Source organism: Filicampus tigris, chromosome 17 (genome assembly GCF_054856515.1).
Source record: "Filicampus tigris isolate MCC_2025a chromosome 17, RoL_Ftig_1.0, whole genome shotgun sequence".
NCBI classification, from domain to species: domain Eukaryota; kingdom Metazoa; phylum Chordata; class Actinopteri; order Syngnathiformes; family Syngnathidae; genus Filicampus; species Filicampus tigris.
The window spans coordinates 15352668-15366507 of NC_141233.1; the positions used below are offsets into that span (position 1 = coordinate 15352668).

At 41.6% G+C, this 13840-nt stretch overlaps 3 protein-coding genes across 4 annotated transcripts; 2 read left to right on the forward strand and 1 right to left on the reverse strand.

Moving 5' to 3' along the window:
- Positions 1–620: 620 nt before the first annotated feature.
- On the forward strand, positions 621–6665 carry pigs (phosphatidylinositol glycan anchor biosynthesis, class S). Its single transcript, XM_086013218.1, has 12 exons — positions 621–738; positions 1785–1924; positions 2008–2119; positions 2984–3073; positions 3179–3270; positions 3473–3713; positions 3873–4015; positions 4326–4440; positions 4535–4680; positions 5210–5307; positions 5383–5593; positions 6103–6665. The coding sequence occupies exons 1-12, from the start codon at positions 720–722 to the stop codon at positions 6379–6381; spliced, it is 1686 nt and encodes a 561-aa protein (XP_085869344.1). The 5' UTR covers positions 621–719; the 3' UTR covers positions 6382–6665.
- Positions 6489–8692, reverse strand: LOC147133606 (TLC domain-containing protein 5-like). Of its 2 annotated transcripts, XM_086013221.1 has the most exons (4): positions 8570–8692; positions 8086–8303; positions 6873–7404; positions 6489–6780 (listed from the first exon to the last, which is right to left on the reverse strand). In XM_086013221.1, exons 2-3 carry the CDS (start codon positions 8294–8296, stop codon positions 6875–6877), a joined length of 741 nt encoding a protein of 246 aa, XP_085869347.1. In that variant the 5' UTR covers positions 8297–8303; positions 8570–8692; the 3' UTR covers positions 6489–6780; positions 6873–6874. The 2 variants fall into 2 exon arrangements, with proteins under 2 accessions (XP_085869347.1, XP_085869346.1); XM_086013220.1 differs by lacking the exon at positions 6489–6780 and having other exon boundaries at positions 6812–7404.
- Positions 8693–8963: 271 nt separating this feature from the next.
- Positions 8964–13742, forward strand: rcc1l (RCC1 like). Its single transcript, XM_086013191.1, has 11 exons — positions 8964–9132; positions 9599–9887; positions 9949–10078; positions 10696–10824; positions 11031–11097; positions 11178–11314; positions 11396–11577; positions 11906–11993; positions 12181–12354; positions 12431–12516; positions 13424–13742. The coding sequence occupies exons 2-11, from the start codon at positions 9603–9605 to the stop codon at positions 13499–13501; spliced, it is 1356 nt and encodes a 451-aa protein (XP_085869317.1). The 5' UTR covers positions 8964–9132; positions 9599–9602; the 3' UTR covers positions 13502–13742.
- The last annotated feature ends 98 nt before the right edge of the window (positions 13743–13840 follow it).

Genomic DNA, 13840 nt, shown 5'->3' on the forward strand with positions numbered 1-13840 from the left:
TTTCCAATGTGTTTTTCATTATATGTTTGTGTAGTTGCAACTCCACACGGTAAAGGCCAATTCATTTGCCTGAGTAATCATCATGTCCTATAAGTGAAATGGATGGGATCATTACTCATTGCAAATATTGCAGTACAAATGATAATGCGAATGTTCTGCAATTGGAATCTGCAATTAAGCTGAAGTTGTATTTTTTTCAGCTAAAAATGGAAAAATCTATTAGATATTTTTAAAATACAAAAACACATTTTTGTAATGTCTGTGAAATTAAAATCTAGTGTTTTTTCCCACAAAATCAATAGAACATGCCCCAAATTTTAAAAAGCGTATACAGTAGTTGTTGTTTTTTTACTATGCGTGACTAAAATATGTACTAGTAGTTGTCATTTAAATTGTTAAACCAACTGTTTTTACAAAACAAAGTAACTGAAAAATCATTTACATTGTAAAGTCTTGTAAATTTTACAAGACTTAAAAAGATAGCCAGGTATAGTAATGACATTAAAATATATTTGTTCCCTATATCTTTGTATTGAAAAATAATAGTATCCATGTGTAAAAAATATCCTATATATTGTTTTTAAATTAAAAATATATATAAATATAACGGGCAATTTTTGGCCGTAAACTGTCGTGAGGTGTCGTGATTAGCTTCAGCCAGTGACATCACTAACTTGAGCACGTGACGTGTGACGCCACGCTCCCATTCATTTGTAGAGATGGCGTCCGCGGAAGTGGGTGAGTACTTGCAGAGCAGTGCTCTGTTTTTTTCTAGTCAGTGTTCGTCTTCCATGTTCAGTTAATAATGCCACTTCGTCGGAGTTTAATAATTTACATCATATTTGATATTACGTTCTGTCGGTGACTAAACACTTTCTCTGACGTTTGCGCTTTGATGAAATCTCGGCTTGGTTGCTGTTAGCTAGCACTGAGGGAAACGATAGAACCTAAAAGCTGCCTTTTTTATATCATGCTATAATTAATAACTTGCTGGTTAACTTGGCTTTAAAATCAAATCTCCGTTTGTTTGTTTGTTTGTTTGTTTGTTTTTTTGACGGAAATCCTATTCCAAATTTTAATACTTGGTTCTCCCTTCAAACTACAAAGCAACTGACAATTACATTGTTGAAGGCAAGCTTTACTCCTTGTTTTTGCTCTTTTATGCGATTGTCTTTATTAACTTTCATCAACTTCTACAGAATATAATGGAAATAAATATTCTCCTTTCAATAAAAAAGCAACTATAAAGCGCCTGACTGTACGTTGTTCAAGTAAAGTCACTAATTTGTCAACACTGGCCCTGCTGTTGTAAACTAGCTCCACTCTTTGTTGTTGATGCAAGCACTACATATAAGCGGGGATACGCTTTTATGTATGAAGTTGCTAAAAAAAAAAAAAAAAAAAAAAAAATCATTCTGACAACTTAACCAAAATGAATTTCTCAAAATCATTACAGGGAACCTCTGCATTCAGGGTTTGGGATTCTCAAATTCACATATTAGCAGATTATTTCTTTTTTCAGGTGTTTGCTGAAATTCATCACTCTTTTTGTGGCCACTTCAAAGCTATTACGTTTTTACTTTAGCCCCATCTGGCAGAGTCTCGTTACAGTCTTATGTAACATGGGTTCATGTTTTCTACATGCTAGGTGCATAGCGTTGATGCTTTATGATCTTCATTTCAAGTGCTTTGCTGCCATCTTGTGGCTTATATACGCTATTATACCAAGTGAGATTTCTTTCAATCAAAAACTAGATAAACATATAATTTTGTTCGTTTTTCAGAGAGAAGACGTGCACAGCTCGCCACCCTATCCATCGCGGCTGTGGTCATCCTTGTGGGGATCCCCCTATGGTGGCGGTCCACCACCACGTACCGTGCCTGGTTGCCCGTGGCTCAGATTCAAGAGCTGGCTGAGCTGCAGGTCAGCATTTGTGGTCTTCCTCTTCCTCCGAATTGTTCCGCCTTTCAAAACGAGCCATTTTCTTCTCCTGGACGCGGTTGCAGCTGCTTCTGAGCGCTGACGTGGAGGTGGTGTTTGCACGCGGGACGTTGACACCCGAACAGCAGAAGAAGATCCCCGTGACACACACACAGGATGAGGACCTCGACATTGAGGGTGAGTTAATAAGACGCCTCTTCACCGCTTTTTCCTTTAATAATAACAAAAATCTCTTTGACCTAAAAACGTAAGTTCATTTTACAATCCATTGTAATGTAATCAAGTCCGAGCATGAGTAAAATGGTTTAGTGTGTTGATGTAGATGAATGACTATTTTTATCTTATTGTGTCAAGTTTTTTTTTTTGAATAATTTCCATAGCCATTAATTCGTTTTCAGTGAAGTCGCACTCTCAGTACAAATATACACTATGCATAAAATATTGTTGCACAATATCTCTATTTAGTATGTTTTTTTAAGTGAGGCCTAAAATATGTGTAAATTTTTGTAATATTTTTGGGTTAATTGATTGTGTTAAATATTCACTTAGAATATGATTTTTTTATTAATTGGAAGATTCTAATGATTTTTTTAAATTGAATCTCACGACTTCATATTTTCCAACATCATCCCGAATGCTCATTTTAAATTTAACTGAAATAACTGGAGTTTAATTTGTTCAATGTAAAGAATAAATAATTAGTACTTTCATGGTTTAATTCAATGGGCCTCCCTCTGGTGTCTGCTCAGGCCACGAGGGGGCAGTATAACACAGATGTGCCTACACGGTTTGTGCTCAAATATAATTTGTTTGAAGGGATAACTACTGCAACATTGATGCTAATTTAACTAGCTCATGTTTTGCGTTGTGTGCTAGCAAACGTTTCTGAGGCAGTTACCTGGTTTCATCTGCCAAACTGCTGCAAGATTTCTGCTCGCAACTCACGAAAAAGTTTTGAAAAAAATTGTAGTCGCGGTACCACTGTATTTAAAAGTATTGACAAAGTCGTTTAATATTTCATTTTTTAAAATTATTTTCCAGGAGAGACTTCTTTGACTTACAGATATGAGACACGTTATCGCACAGCGACCATCATGGAGGAGGACGCCCTTAGCCAGCCCACTGCTGCTGGTCAGTCTCACGATTTGCTTGCCTCACTTGCTCGCATCGAGTCGTCTTTGGAATCTAACGTATTTTCTCTTTATTTATTTTTGGGTTTGTCTCCTCTTGTTGTAGCAACCGATCTTTCCCTGCACACACTCAGCGAGATTCCATGTGGCTCTTTGGTGGTGTACGTAATCCCAGAATCTTCTTCGCTGCTGCCTCAGGTTCAAATTTAACTTCTATATGACCAGATGTTCATGTGGAACATGTGGAGAAAAAAGTATAATCTTGTGTTCTTTGGAGGAAAAAAAAAAAAACGTATACATTGAAGCAAAAATTGAAGCAATATTCAAGAAAGAAAGTCATATATTTTTACGACAAAAGTCCTACATTTTCAAGAAGAAAACGCGTCCCTGCTGCTAACAGGACGTGAACGTGTACGTGGGCCAGCGGCGGACGGCCCTGCTGCGCATGGGCGCCGAGAAGAAGGCGGCCAAGACGCTGGATCAAGTGCTGGCCGCCGTGGAGCCGCGGGTGAGGGAGGTGCTGCAGGTGATGTCGTTCAGCCACGACGACATCATGGTCGCCCTCAGCAACAGGGTGCGACTCAGCCCGGGAAGCCCACAGAGCAAAGCTGACAGCATGAGAGCCTTCAAGTCCAGTCCGGGTTAGCACTGCACACTTTATCCACACAACCCATATAATTAAAAAAAGAAAAAAAGAAAAAAGGAAAGAAAAAAAAAATCCTTGGTCATGTGATCTTTGCCATAAATTGTTTCCAGGCAAAATTGGGCTGCAATGATTGCTGTTTGCCAACTGTTTTTAGGTTATGACATCACTTTCAGCCTGCTGAATCCTGATCCCAAGTTGCACCGCCTGCATTGGGACATCGAGGGAGCCGTACGCACCTACGTCCAACCCCTGCTCTCCAAACTAAGCCCTGTGGCCAACTTTAGTGTTGACTCGCAGGTGCCCAACTGATTTTTTTTTTTTTTTTTTAAGGCCGATGTTTGGCAGAATCAAAGTCCAATAACCAATTAATCGGCCAATTAATTTAAAAATAGTTTTTTGGGTCCCTCAATCAAGAAATGAATTACAGGCAGAATATTTTACCTTGAATATTTAGCTCAAAAACAGAGAGAAAAATACACACAAAATTCTGTTTTTTTTAAGTGATTGAATGTGATTAAATTTAGCATCGAAGGTAGTAATCAAAACGTTTATTTTTGTAATCAGTTGTTATTGGAGTGACTTTGTAACGTGCTCCTCGCGTTGGTAGATGCTGCACTACTCCATGCTGGGTGTCAACGCCCAATTCGACGCCGGCCACGGCGCCTACACACTGAGCGCCGAGAGCCTCGCCCACGTCATCAACCCCGTGGAGGCTCGACTGGGTAACTCGACGACTGCTCGCTCGCTTGGCTTCAAATCGTTTCTTCGGAGTGCGTCGAAATGACAGTTTTTGTTGTTACTTCCTTGGGCGGTCAGGCTCCAACGCCGCCTCGTCCAACCCGCTGCTCAACTTCCTGCTGTACGTGCCCGACCCACAACACTCGCCGCTGCGCATCCTCGATCACCAGAAGCGACAGCTCGCCTCAAATGCTTTTCACTCGCCGCGATGGGGCGGAATCATGGTGAGAGTCTGATGATTAGACTTTTCACCTCAAATACACAACTTTTTTTTTTTTTTTTTTTTTACTTGATAATATTCAACTTTTTCAGGAAAAAGATCCTACTTTTTAACAACTAAATGTACAACTTTATTAAAATTGTATCCCTTTTCCCCTTAAATATACAATTTATTGTCGAAAATATGCATATACATTAACTCCATTCTACACAAGCCTTTTGTGCTGTAAACTTTAGACCTTATTATCCAAAGAAATTACAGCTTTATTCTTGTAAACTTTTGCACTTTCCCTCAAAATTTTCAACCTAAAATTCATACAACTTTTTTTTTACTCAAATAGAATTTTTTTTTTTTAATCTCAAAATTGCACAACTTTTATCTCAATCTCAAGCATTTTACTTTTCATCTGGAAAGTAAGACTTGTTAAACTTTTTATTCAGAAATGTGTCTGACTTTATTGTAATTGTATGTGCATTCCCTCCAAATGCGCCACGATGTTGTGTGCAGGGATTGATATCCGTCTGTTTTCCTAGGTCTATAATGTGGTTGGCATCTATGGACCGAATTCAGAGGCTTTTGACGTCTACATCAACATGGCTGAAGTGATGGGCGTCTTCCTCTCACAGCTACGGTAACATCTCGCGTCTTAAAACAAATGACTGTGTTTGTGTGTGACTTCATCAAATAAAGCCCCCACCCCCCACAGTCTGTTACTGGGAGTGCACGCCTTGGCGCCCCGCGCCGGGTTTCTTGTGGCGCCGCCCGGCAGCTCGGGCCTATCGGACTGGGAGCTGGACCGGCTCATGTGGAGTCGCAGTGTGGAGAACGTCGCCACGGCGACCACCACCATCACGTCGCTGGCGCAGCTGCTGGACCAGATCGACAGCATCGTCATCAACGACAACATTGCGCAACAGGTCAGACCGTAGTGCGCGCGTGCTATATTTTCCAGAGGAAAGTCCATTTTCTGAAGAAAACCAAATTTTGGAGAAAAAAAGGCTGCTTCTCCAGAAATAACTTGGATTATTTCTCTATGAAACGTGCACATTTTTGAAGAAAAAAATACTGTATGTTGTTCGAGAATAGGGTATGTTTATATATAAACATTTTTAAAAAAACTCACGGAAACACGTTTTTTTGTGGGGGGGGTGCAAATGGGATTTGTTTATAAAAAAAAAGTTTATATTGAAGGGAAAATGTTTTTAAAGTCATAAAAAGATAAATTTTCAAGAAAGCGTCAGAAATAACCTAAAAAGTATCTTGACTTTCTCTGACTATGACTTTTTTTTTTTTAATCGAAAACTGATAACTTTATTCTCATAAGAATGCAATAATTTTGCCCAACGTATCTTTTTTTTTTTTTTTGTTTTTGTTTTCTGTAAACGAAAAAAACCTATCCAACTTTCTTGGTCGGTGTTTCGTGCAGGTATCGAGCGCCGTGGCGTCGCTGCAGCTGGCGACGGCCGAGCTGGAGTCGGGCAACTTGGCCTTCGCCCTGCAGTACAGCAAGGAGGCCATCCTGGCGTCGGAGCGGGCCTTCTTCGACCCGTCGCTGCTGCACCTACTCTATTTCCCCAACGACCAGAAGTTTGCCATCTACATCCCGCTCTTCGTGCCCATCGGTGTGCCCCTTCTGCTGGCGCTGCTCCAAATTATGGTTGAGGCGCGCCGGAGGCGCAAGGACAAGCAAGCCAAGAAGGACTAAAATGGTGACAATTGTTACCTTGTTTTGTTTGACTTTTCACCCCTTCCCCAGAAGAAAATGCAAAAATGACTTTGTTCTTTAGATTTGGAGGGGAAAAAAACTGGAGGTACTGTACATGCTTTTTATTGGACAGCAAAGCATTGTTATTTTCTGCGTCAGGGATTTTAAATGATTTTAATGAGTGCCCACTGTGACTGTACAACACTACTACTTGTTAAATAATGTTATGTTTTTTTTATTTCTCTTCTAAGTTATTGAATTAAAACATTACTTTCACGTCCTTATTTTATTTGTATTTACTTAACACATGGCACCATGAGAGATGAGTTTAATTCTTCCACGATTGTATCATAAATCATCTGGCCCCATTGAAATGCCGATAATCTGTTCTGTTATAACCTACCAGGAAAAAAAAAAAACAAAACTAAAATGTTTGTATTGTGCTTTAATGAGAAAAAATGGGGAAACCTTTTGGTCATTTCTATTTTTACCTTTAATTGTCGACATGATGTCCGTCCACGTCGGAATATTTCCGCTTCTCTTGCCACTGTTTGTACCTCATCTGACTTTTCTTGTATCCGAACCTGGCGATGTCCACCATGAACACCCACGCCAGACCGTACATAACCACGCCACCCAGCTTCATCACCACGGAGGTCCTGGGCGAGGTCAGCTCGCAGTAGAACATGGCGCCGCCCACGCCCACCCGCACGGTGGCGAAGAGGAAGATGAAGAGCAGGTCGACGGCGTCGCCCAGCAGGCTGTTGTAGCGGCCCAGCCGGCGCAGGAACCAGCGGGCCTGCAGCAGAGGGTTGGTGAGCTCGCTGCCGAAGATGACGCCGCACGTCTCGCACGCCGACACGCCCGTCAGCAGCGCCAGCAGGATGCCCACGATGCTGGCGGCGTGGTGGCCCAGCATGACGGCGCCCTCGCTGCCGAAGCGTACGCACCAGGCCATGTCGAACAGGAAGTAGCCCAGGCAGACGCACAGCGCAGACGTCTGCAGAGATGTGTTCTCGCTACCTGGGAATGACACGTCAGCTAAATGAACGCATATGACACACCTCAGTCCTTGTAATGCCACTTGAATTTCTGCTTAGCAACTGGCCACTCGGAATCAAGTTAATTCTGCCTAGCAACAATAGCCGGTCGAGGAAAAAATTGTTTCTGCCGAGCAACAAGTGGCCACTCCGGGAAGAATGAATTCTGCCTGGCAACACATGACCATATGAAGTCAAATTCAGCCTTGTGATGAGTGTCCATTCAAGGAAAGGTTCATTCTACTTAGCAACAAGTGGCCACTCAAGGATAAGTTCGTTGGTAACGGCCAGTCAAGGAAAAGTCCACTCCAGGAAAAAGGAATTCTGCTTGGCAACGTGAATAAAAATAAGTTCTGCCTTGTAATATGTGGACACTCAAGGAAAAATGGAATTCTGCTCATCAATGACAATTAGAAGGAAGAAGTCATTTTAGCCTAGCAACAAGTGTCCCCTTGGGAAGACTGAGTTCTGCCTGGCAACACATGACCAATTGAAGACAAATTCTGCCTTGTGATAAGTGGCCACTCATGGTAAGCAGTTTGCATACTTATACTTATGTCTCAAATTATACCAACTTTTGTACAAATTACACCCAAATCTCCAGGCAATCACCAAAACTTTCAAAAAATGAATCCCCATGGGAAATGTGACAAACCAGACTAACCTGCATGTGTGAGGGGCCAGGGTCCGTCCACGAAGACAACGTAGGCCGTCAGCATCACGATGGCGACGCCGTGCGTCAGCGTGACCAGTCGACAGTTCCACTCGGGCCCGCGTTGAGGCGAGACCCAGCACAGCAACGCGTAGAGACCCAACCAGCCCGCCAGGCTGCACAGAACCTCCAGCAGCGCCGCCGCCGCCGCCGCATCCATCATCAACTCACTGGAATGGTTACAAATTTCAACGTTAACATGGCGGTTTAATGGCATCAATGTAGCACAACCCCAAAAGAGTACATCTCAAAGTATGGTACACAAGCTTCCTCTAGTGGTATCTGAAAGAGTCACTTCCCAAGTACAGTTCAGTTGTATTTCGCTTGAAAGGTTTTTAGACAAATGTTCAACAGTTGGCCGCTCATGCCAGAAACTGACACTCCAATTAGACGTGTACATTGAAGGATATTTATGATCAAGTTATAAGACTCTTACCATGACACCAACTGTTAGGTTCCATCATAAAGTTGCATCAGAATGCTTGAAGATCATCATATTTCTGGCAGGAAGGACCTTGTGCTGCACACATCTCCTTGCCTGCCTTATTCGTTCCAAAAGGTGATCCTATTAAAGGATTACTGTCTCTGTTTGTCTGCTTGCAGACTCGCACGCTTTGTGGAGCCCAGCTCACATGAGATGACCACCTGATTGCTGACTAGGTCCGACACCTTCCCCCTGTTTAATTTTTTTAATCAAATCAATTTCTTAGTTAGTTAATAAAAAGAATTACCTTACTGGATTAAAAATATTTTTGAATGTATAATGTGTATAATGTGTGTATAATTGTGCAGTTACATAGCAATGCGTTAGACGGCGTACAAGTGCGCCTCTGTCCATCACGACTCGATGACAAAGAAGACGAAGATGAACGTACAGCGGAAGTAAAAACATTTCCTTTCCGCGTTGAAGCTGCCGGCATAAATAAACACGCGAGAATGACATTGGAAACTTTAATCTCTTCATTTTTTTTTCTGACTTAAACACACGAATGGTGGAAGGTACGTCTACCGTGTGCGAGTATTTGTGTCAAAGAACCACAAAACGTTCTAGCTGAGCTTTAGCTTTCTGCTGGCATGCTGTCACCGCGTCGTTTAGAGTCCTTTAAGATCTGTTCAGAAAAAATGATATATTAAAACAGTTTGATTTAATAGCCCCCCACTTGAAGTTAAATTGAAACGTTACGGAAGGAAAGAGCAAAATTGTGTGTGGGTGTGTGCGGCGGGGGGGCTCTTTTGGGGGGCTCGGCGTGTGTAAGATCGTGAGTATGAATGTGGTTTTATATTGTGTTGGCTATTTGTGACTCCGTGAGTGTGTGTGTGCATGTTATGTTTTTTTTTTTTAAACTTAATGAATAGTTTTTAAAAAATCATGTGATTTTTAAAAAATATATTTAAATGATTAAATATGAAGCAGGTCACACTGATTCAGAACATTGTTGTTGTTCATTGATGTGTTGCTTTTCAGCATTATGGCTCTTCCACATGCTCGACGGCGCCTCCTCTCTTCACTCAAAGACCACTGTTGCAGCCGCGCGGCTTTCAGCAGCGCCTCGAACCCACGGGAGAAAGATGGCGCCGGCGGTCCGATCTTCCAGTACGTGGGTCAGCACAAGAAGCCCAGCCACAAAGTGTTCGTGTGGGGCTTCAGTTTCACGGGAGCGCTGGGCATTCCCAGCTTCGTGCTCCCCGACAGCGGCAGGAAGAAGCCACGCAAATATCAGCTCACGCCTTACAGGCTGGAGACGGAAGACCGGGTAGGAACACACAAACGTTACCCGGCCCCAGCTGCAGTTGAGTAAATAATTTTTTTGTTAGATCTCGTCTGCCGCCTGCGGTTACGGCTTCACCCTCCTGGCGTCCTCCACCAAAGACGTAACCAAGCTGTGGGGCGCCGGCCTCAACAAGGACTCGCAGCTCGGCTTTCAACGCACACAGCGCAGCCGACGTAAGATTAGTAGTAGAGTATTATTGCATTATTCATTTTAGTTGTATAAATATATGATTTATTTTAGATGGTACAAATAATTTTATGCTTCAAATAAATTCTATAAAATATTGCAATTTAAAAATGTATTTTCAAAATTATGATTATATTTCCTGGATTATTTATTTTGGAAATATGTAATTTTGTTTTTCACTGTATTGTTTTAATTGTTAGGTAATAATTTTGTTCAGAATATTCCGGTTATTTTATACATTATAGTTTGTATTCATTTCTATAGTTCTACAGCAGCCCATCTAGGCAATAGCACCGTTCGTTAGGTCTGAATTTATTTGATCATTTGTGTTTTATTTATTATACAACTACAATTTAAATTCAAAAAAGAAAAATTCTCTGCTGGCCTGTTGAAGTCGCTGTTGATTAATACTCAGTGAGTTGGCTGTTAAAGAAGTAGAACAACATGATGTCGAGCTATGGGAAGTTTGTCTGCTGAGCACATCACTGGCATGGGTTTAAAAAAAAAAATGTTTTATTTTTTTCCGCAGTCGATAAGGAACAGGAGTCAAATTTGAGTCAGAATCCCTCATATGGTGACAGCGTCGTCCATTTTGTGTGTTCAGATCACAGTTACGATTACGTGTTGGAGCCATCGCCTGTACAGCTTCCTCTCCAAGAACCGCAGAAAACATGTGTGACGCAGGTGTCATGTGGACGCGCACACGCACTCGTGCTCACCGATCGTGAAGGGGGTCAGTCACGACCCTGTGTGTGTGTGTGTGTGTGTGTGTGTTAATTAGCATCCAGATGTTGTCAATGAGGTCAGATATTTAGATGTAAATGAATATTCATGACACTTTAAATGGAATGAGTGTCCTACTTAAATACAACGATGCTTTTAAATGTCTCTTATTGGGTTTAAAATGTCCTCGTCGTCTTGAATGCACGTCCCTCTCAGTGTTCAGCATGGGCAACAACGCTTACGGCCAATGTGGGAGACATATCGTAGAAGACGAAGTGTACAGGTGTGTAGTCGTTTCTCGTAGCACGCTCCACACTCAATAGCAATGTGTTTCAAAGCTGACGTTTAGTCGTACCTCGACAGTGGCAGTCACATGATTCACAAAGTGGAGGGCTTGGATGGCCGCGTGGTGCAGGTGGCGTGCGGACAGGACCACAGCCTTTTCCTGACGGAGGCGGGGCGGGTCTATGCCTGTGGGTGGGGAGCTGACGGACAAACGGGTCAGTTTGTGTAATATACATAAATATGCATAAATGAATGCACATTGTCTCATATTGAGGACGGGATGTCGGTGCTTGCAGGTCTGGGGCACCACAAGGTGTGCCCCACCCCCACTGAAGTGCTGGGGGAGCTGTCAGGCGTGAAGGTCCAGCAGGTGAGCACGTACGCAGACTGCAGCCTGGCCGTGTCCACGGACGGACAGCTGTACGGATGGGGAAACTCTGAATACCTTCAGCTGGCCTCCGTCACAGACACCACCCAGGTGAGCCCGACCATATTGCCGGAAATATTTTTTATTCATAACGTCTGTGACTTGTTGCTAGGCAGAATTTGCGGGCTCCAAAAAATCTTTTGTGAGGCACAACATCTACAGTATCTAGAGTTCATTTGTTCTCAGATTTTATTTCACACTTTCACTTGTTGCTAGGCAGAATTTGGGGCACGAGTAGTTCTGCCCTTAAGTGATATATTTTTGTCATGATAGATTTGACCATCTGAGTTATCAATTGTTACTATTGTGTTCTATCATGGTCTTAGTCAAGCGGGGCACTTTGGCACCTGCCCGTCATGGTTACTCCTTTGCTCTCCAGATCAACTCCCCTCGTCGGTTGCCTCTGCCAGGCTGCGGTCGGGTGGTGCAGGCTGCATGCGGAGGCACGCAGGTGGCTGTCCTCAACGGTTAGTCCGTCCAAACTAAAAAAAAGATATATATATTTTTTACCGATTCAAAGCCTTACAGTCTACATTTCTTAAATTCACTTCACAATATTTCAGTTCAGTGTCTTACGCACTCGCATGCAATTTCTCCACCAATTGCATTTTGTCGTTTTTGTATACCGCATTCTTTTTTTTTTTTTTTCTCCAGAGCGAGGCGAGGTGTTTGTTTGGGGCTACGGTATTTTGGGCAAAGGCCCCTCGCTGTCGGAGTCCTGCTCCCCCGAGATGATCCCCCCGGCACTTTTCGGACGCTCAGAATTTAACCCCTCTGTTGCCGTCACCAAGCTCCAATGCGGCCTCGCGCACTTCGCCGCCGTCACGGGTAAATCGGGGCTCCCTACAAAGTGACGCCTCAACGAGGATGAACCGCTCACTTGATGTTTTTTGGGTGGTTGCAGATCGTGGCGAGCTCTTCGTGTGGGGGAAGAACCTCCGAGGGTGTTTGGGTATTGGGAAGAAGGATGACCAGTACTTCCCGTGGCGAGTAAGGGAGGGGCCGGGGTACAGGGGGGCATGAGGTGTCAAAATAAATAAAGAATAAAGGAAGAAAGAAATTGGAGAAAAAGAAAACATAAAGGAAATGTACAAAACATGTAAAATAGATTAATAAGGCAATTATAATTATTCATTCAAATTGGATTTTTTTTAGTTCTTAATTTACTATAATGAATGAAATCAATAAATAAAATAGAGTGTGCATTATATGTAAATTTGCTTATTTTTACTATTTTATTATTTACGTAAAATAATATAACAGATTAATGTTATAAGTTAATTCAAAATTAATAAATACAATTGGAAAAATGGCTAAATTAATGCATCAAAATAAATGGTTTCTTTTGAGTGAAAAAATAAAAAAATCATGCTCTTTTTTAAATGTATTATTTATAATTAATGTACCAATTGTTTCCTAAAATAGCCTTTTAATATAATTGGTAACATTGCTTATTTCACTTTTTTTTACGATTTAGAATAAATAATTAGGCTAATTAATGAGATTAATCAATACAGAATAAGTAAACAACAATACATTTAAGTTAACTAGTTGAATTGGAACAAAGTAATTCTCTTTTTTTAAATCCATAATTTATTTACCTTTTCATAAATTACATTTGTTAAATTTAATGTGTAGATAAAGTTTTTTTACTTTACATTTTTCTTTGCGACAAACCAATAACAAAATAAAAGGAATACAAAATATATATATAATAATATATTGTATCATTTATAATGTATTTATACTTTTTAACCAATTATGTATTTGAATAAAACATGTTCACTGAATTTGAAAAATACAATAAAATAGAATTTAAAAAAAATTCTCGAATACACACTTTAGTAAAGGAAAAAAAAACTAGTAAGTCTAATGTAAGTGTCTCTGTTGTGTTCAGGTGACTGTTCCCGGTCAAGTGGTGGATGTAGCGTGCGGCGTGGACCACATGGTGGCGCTGGTCAAGTCCCTCCTCTAAAGTAGGAAGTAAAGCGCATCTCTGAGCTCCAAAGGCGAGAAACTGCCATCCGTAGTCACGCTAGCTGCCGGTGGGCTGACCAAAGGGTCCCATCCCGCGGCGCGGTGCGGTCCGCTGAGGTGGGACTTGTGTGGGGGGCTCCCACATGGAAAGAACGCTGATGAACACTTGATGCATCGCTGGATATTTGGAAATGAAAAACACTTTTTAAAAAAAAATTAATAAATCATGTGGGACACTATTTGGTTTACCCTCATACTTGATTTATTTTCAAACTTTGTTAATGTGACTTATTGCTAAGCAAGATCTTTAGGGCACAGAAAAAGAATGAATGCGGCT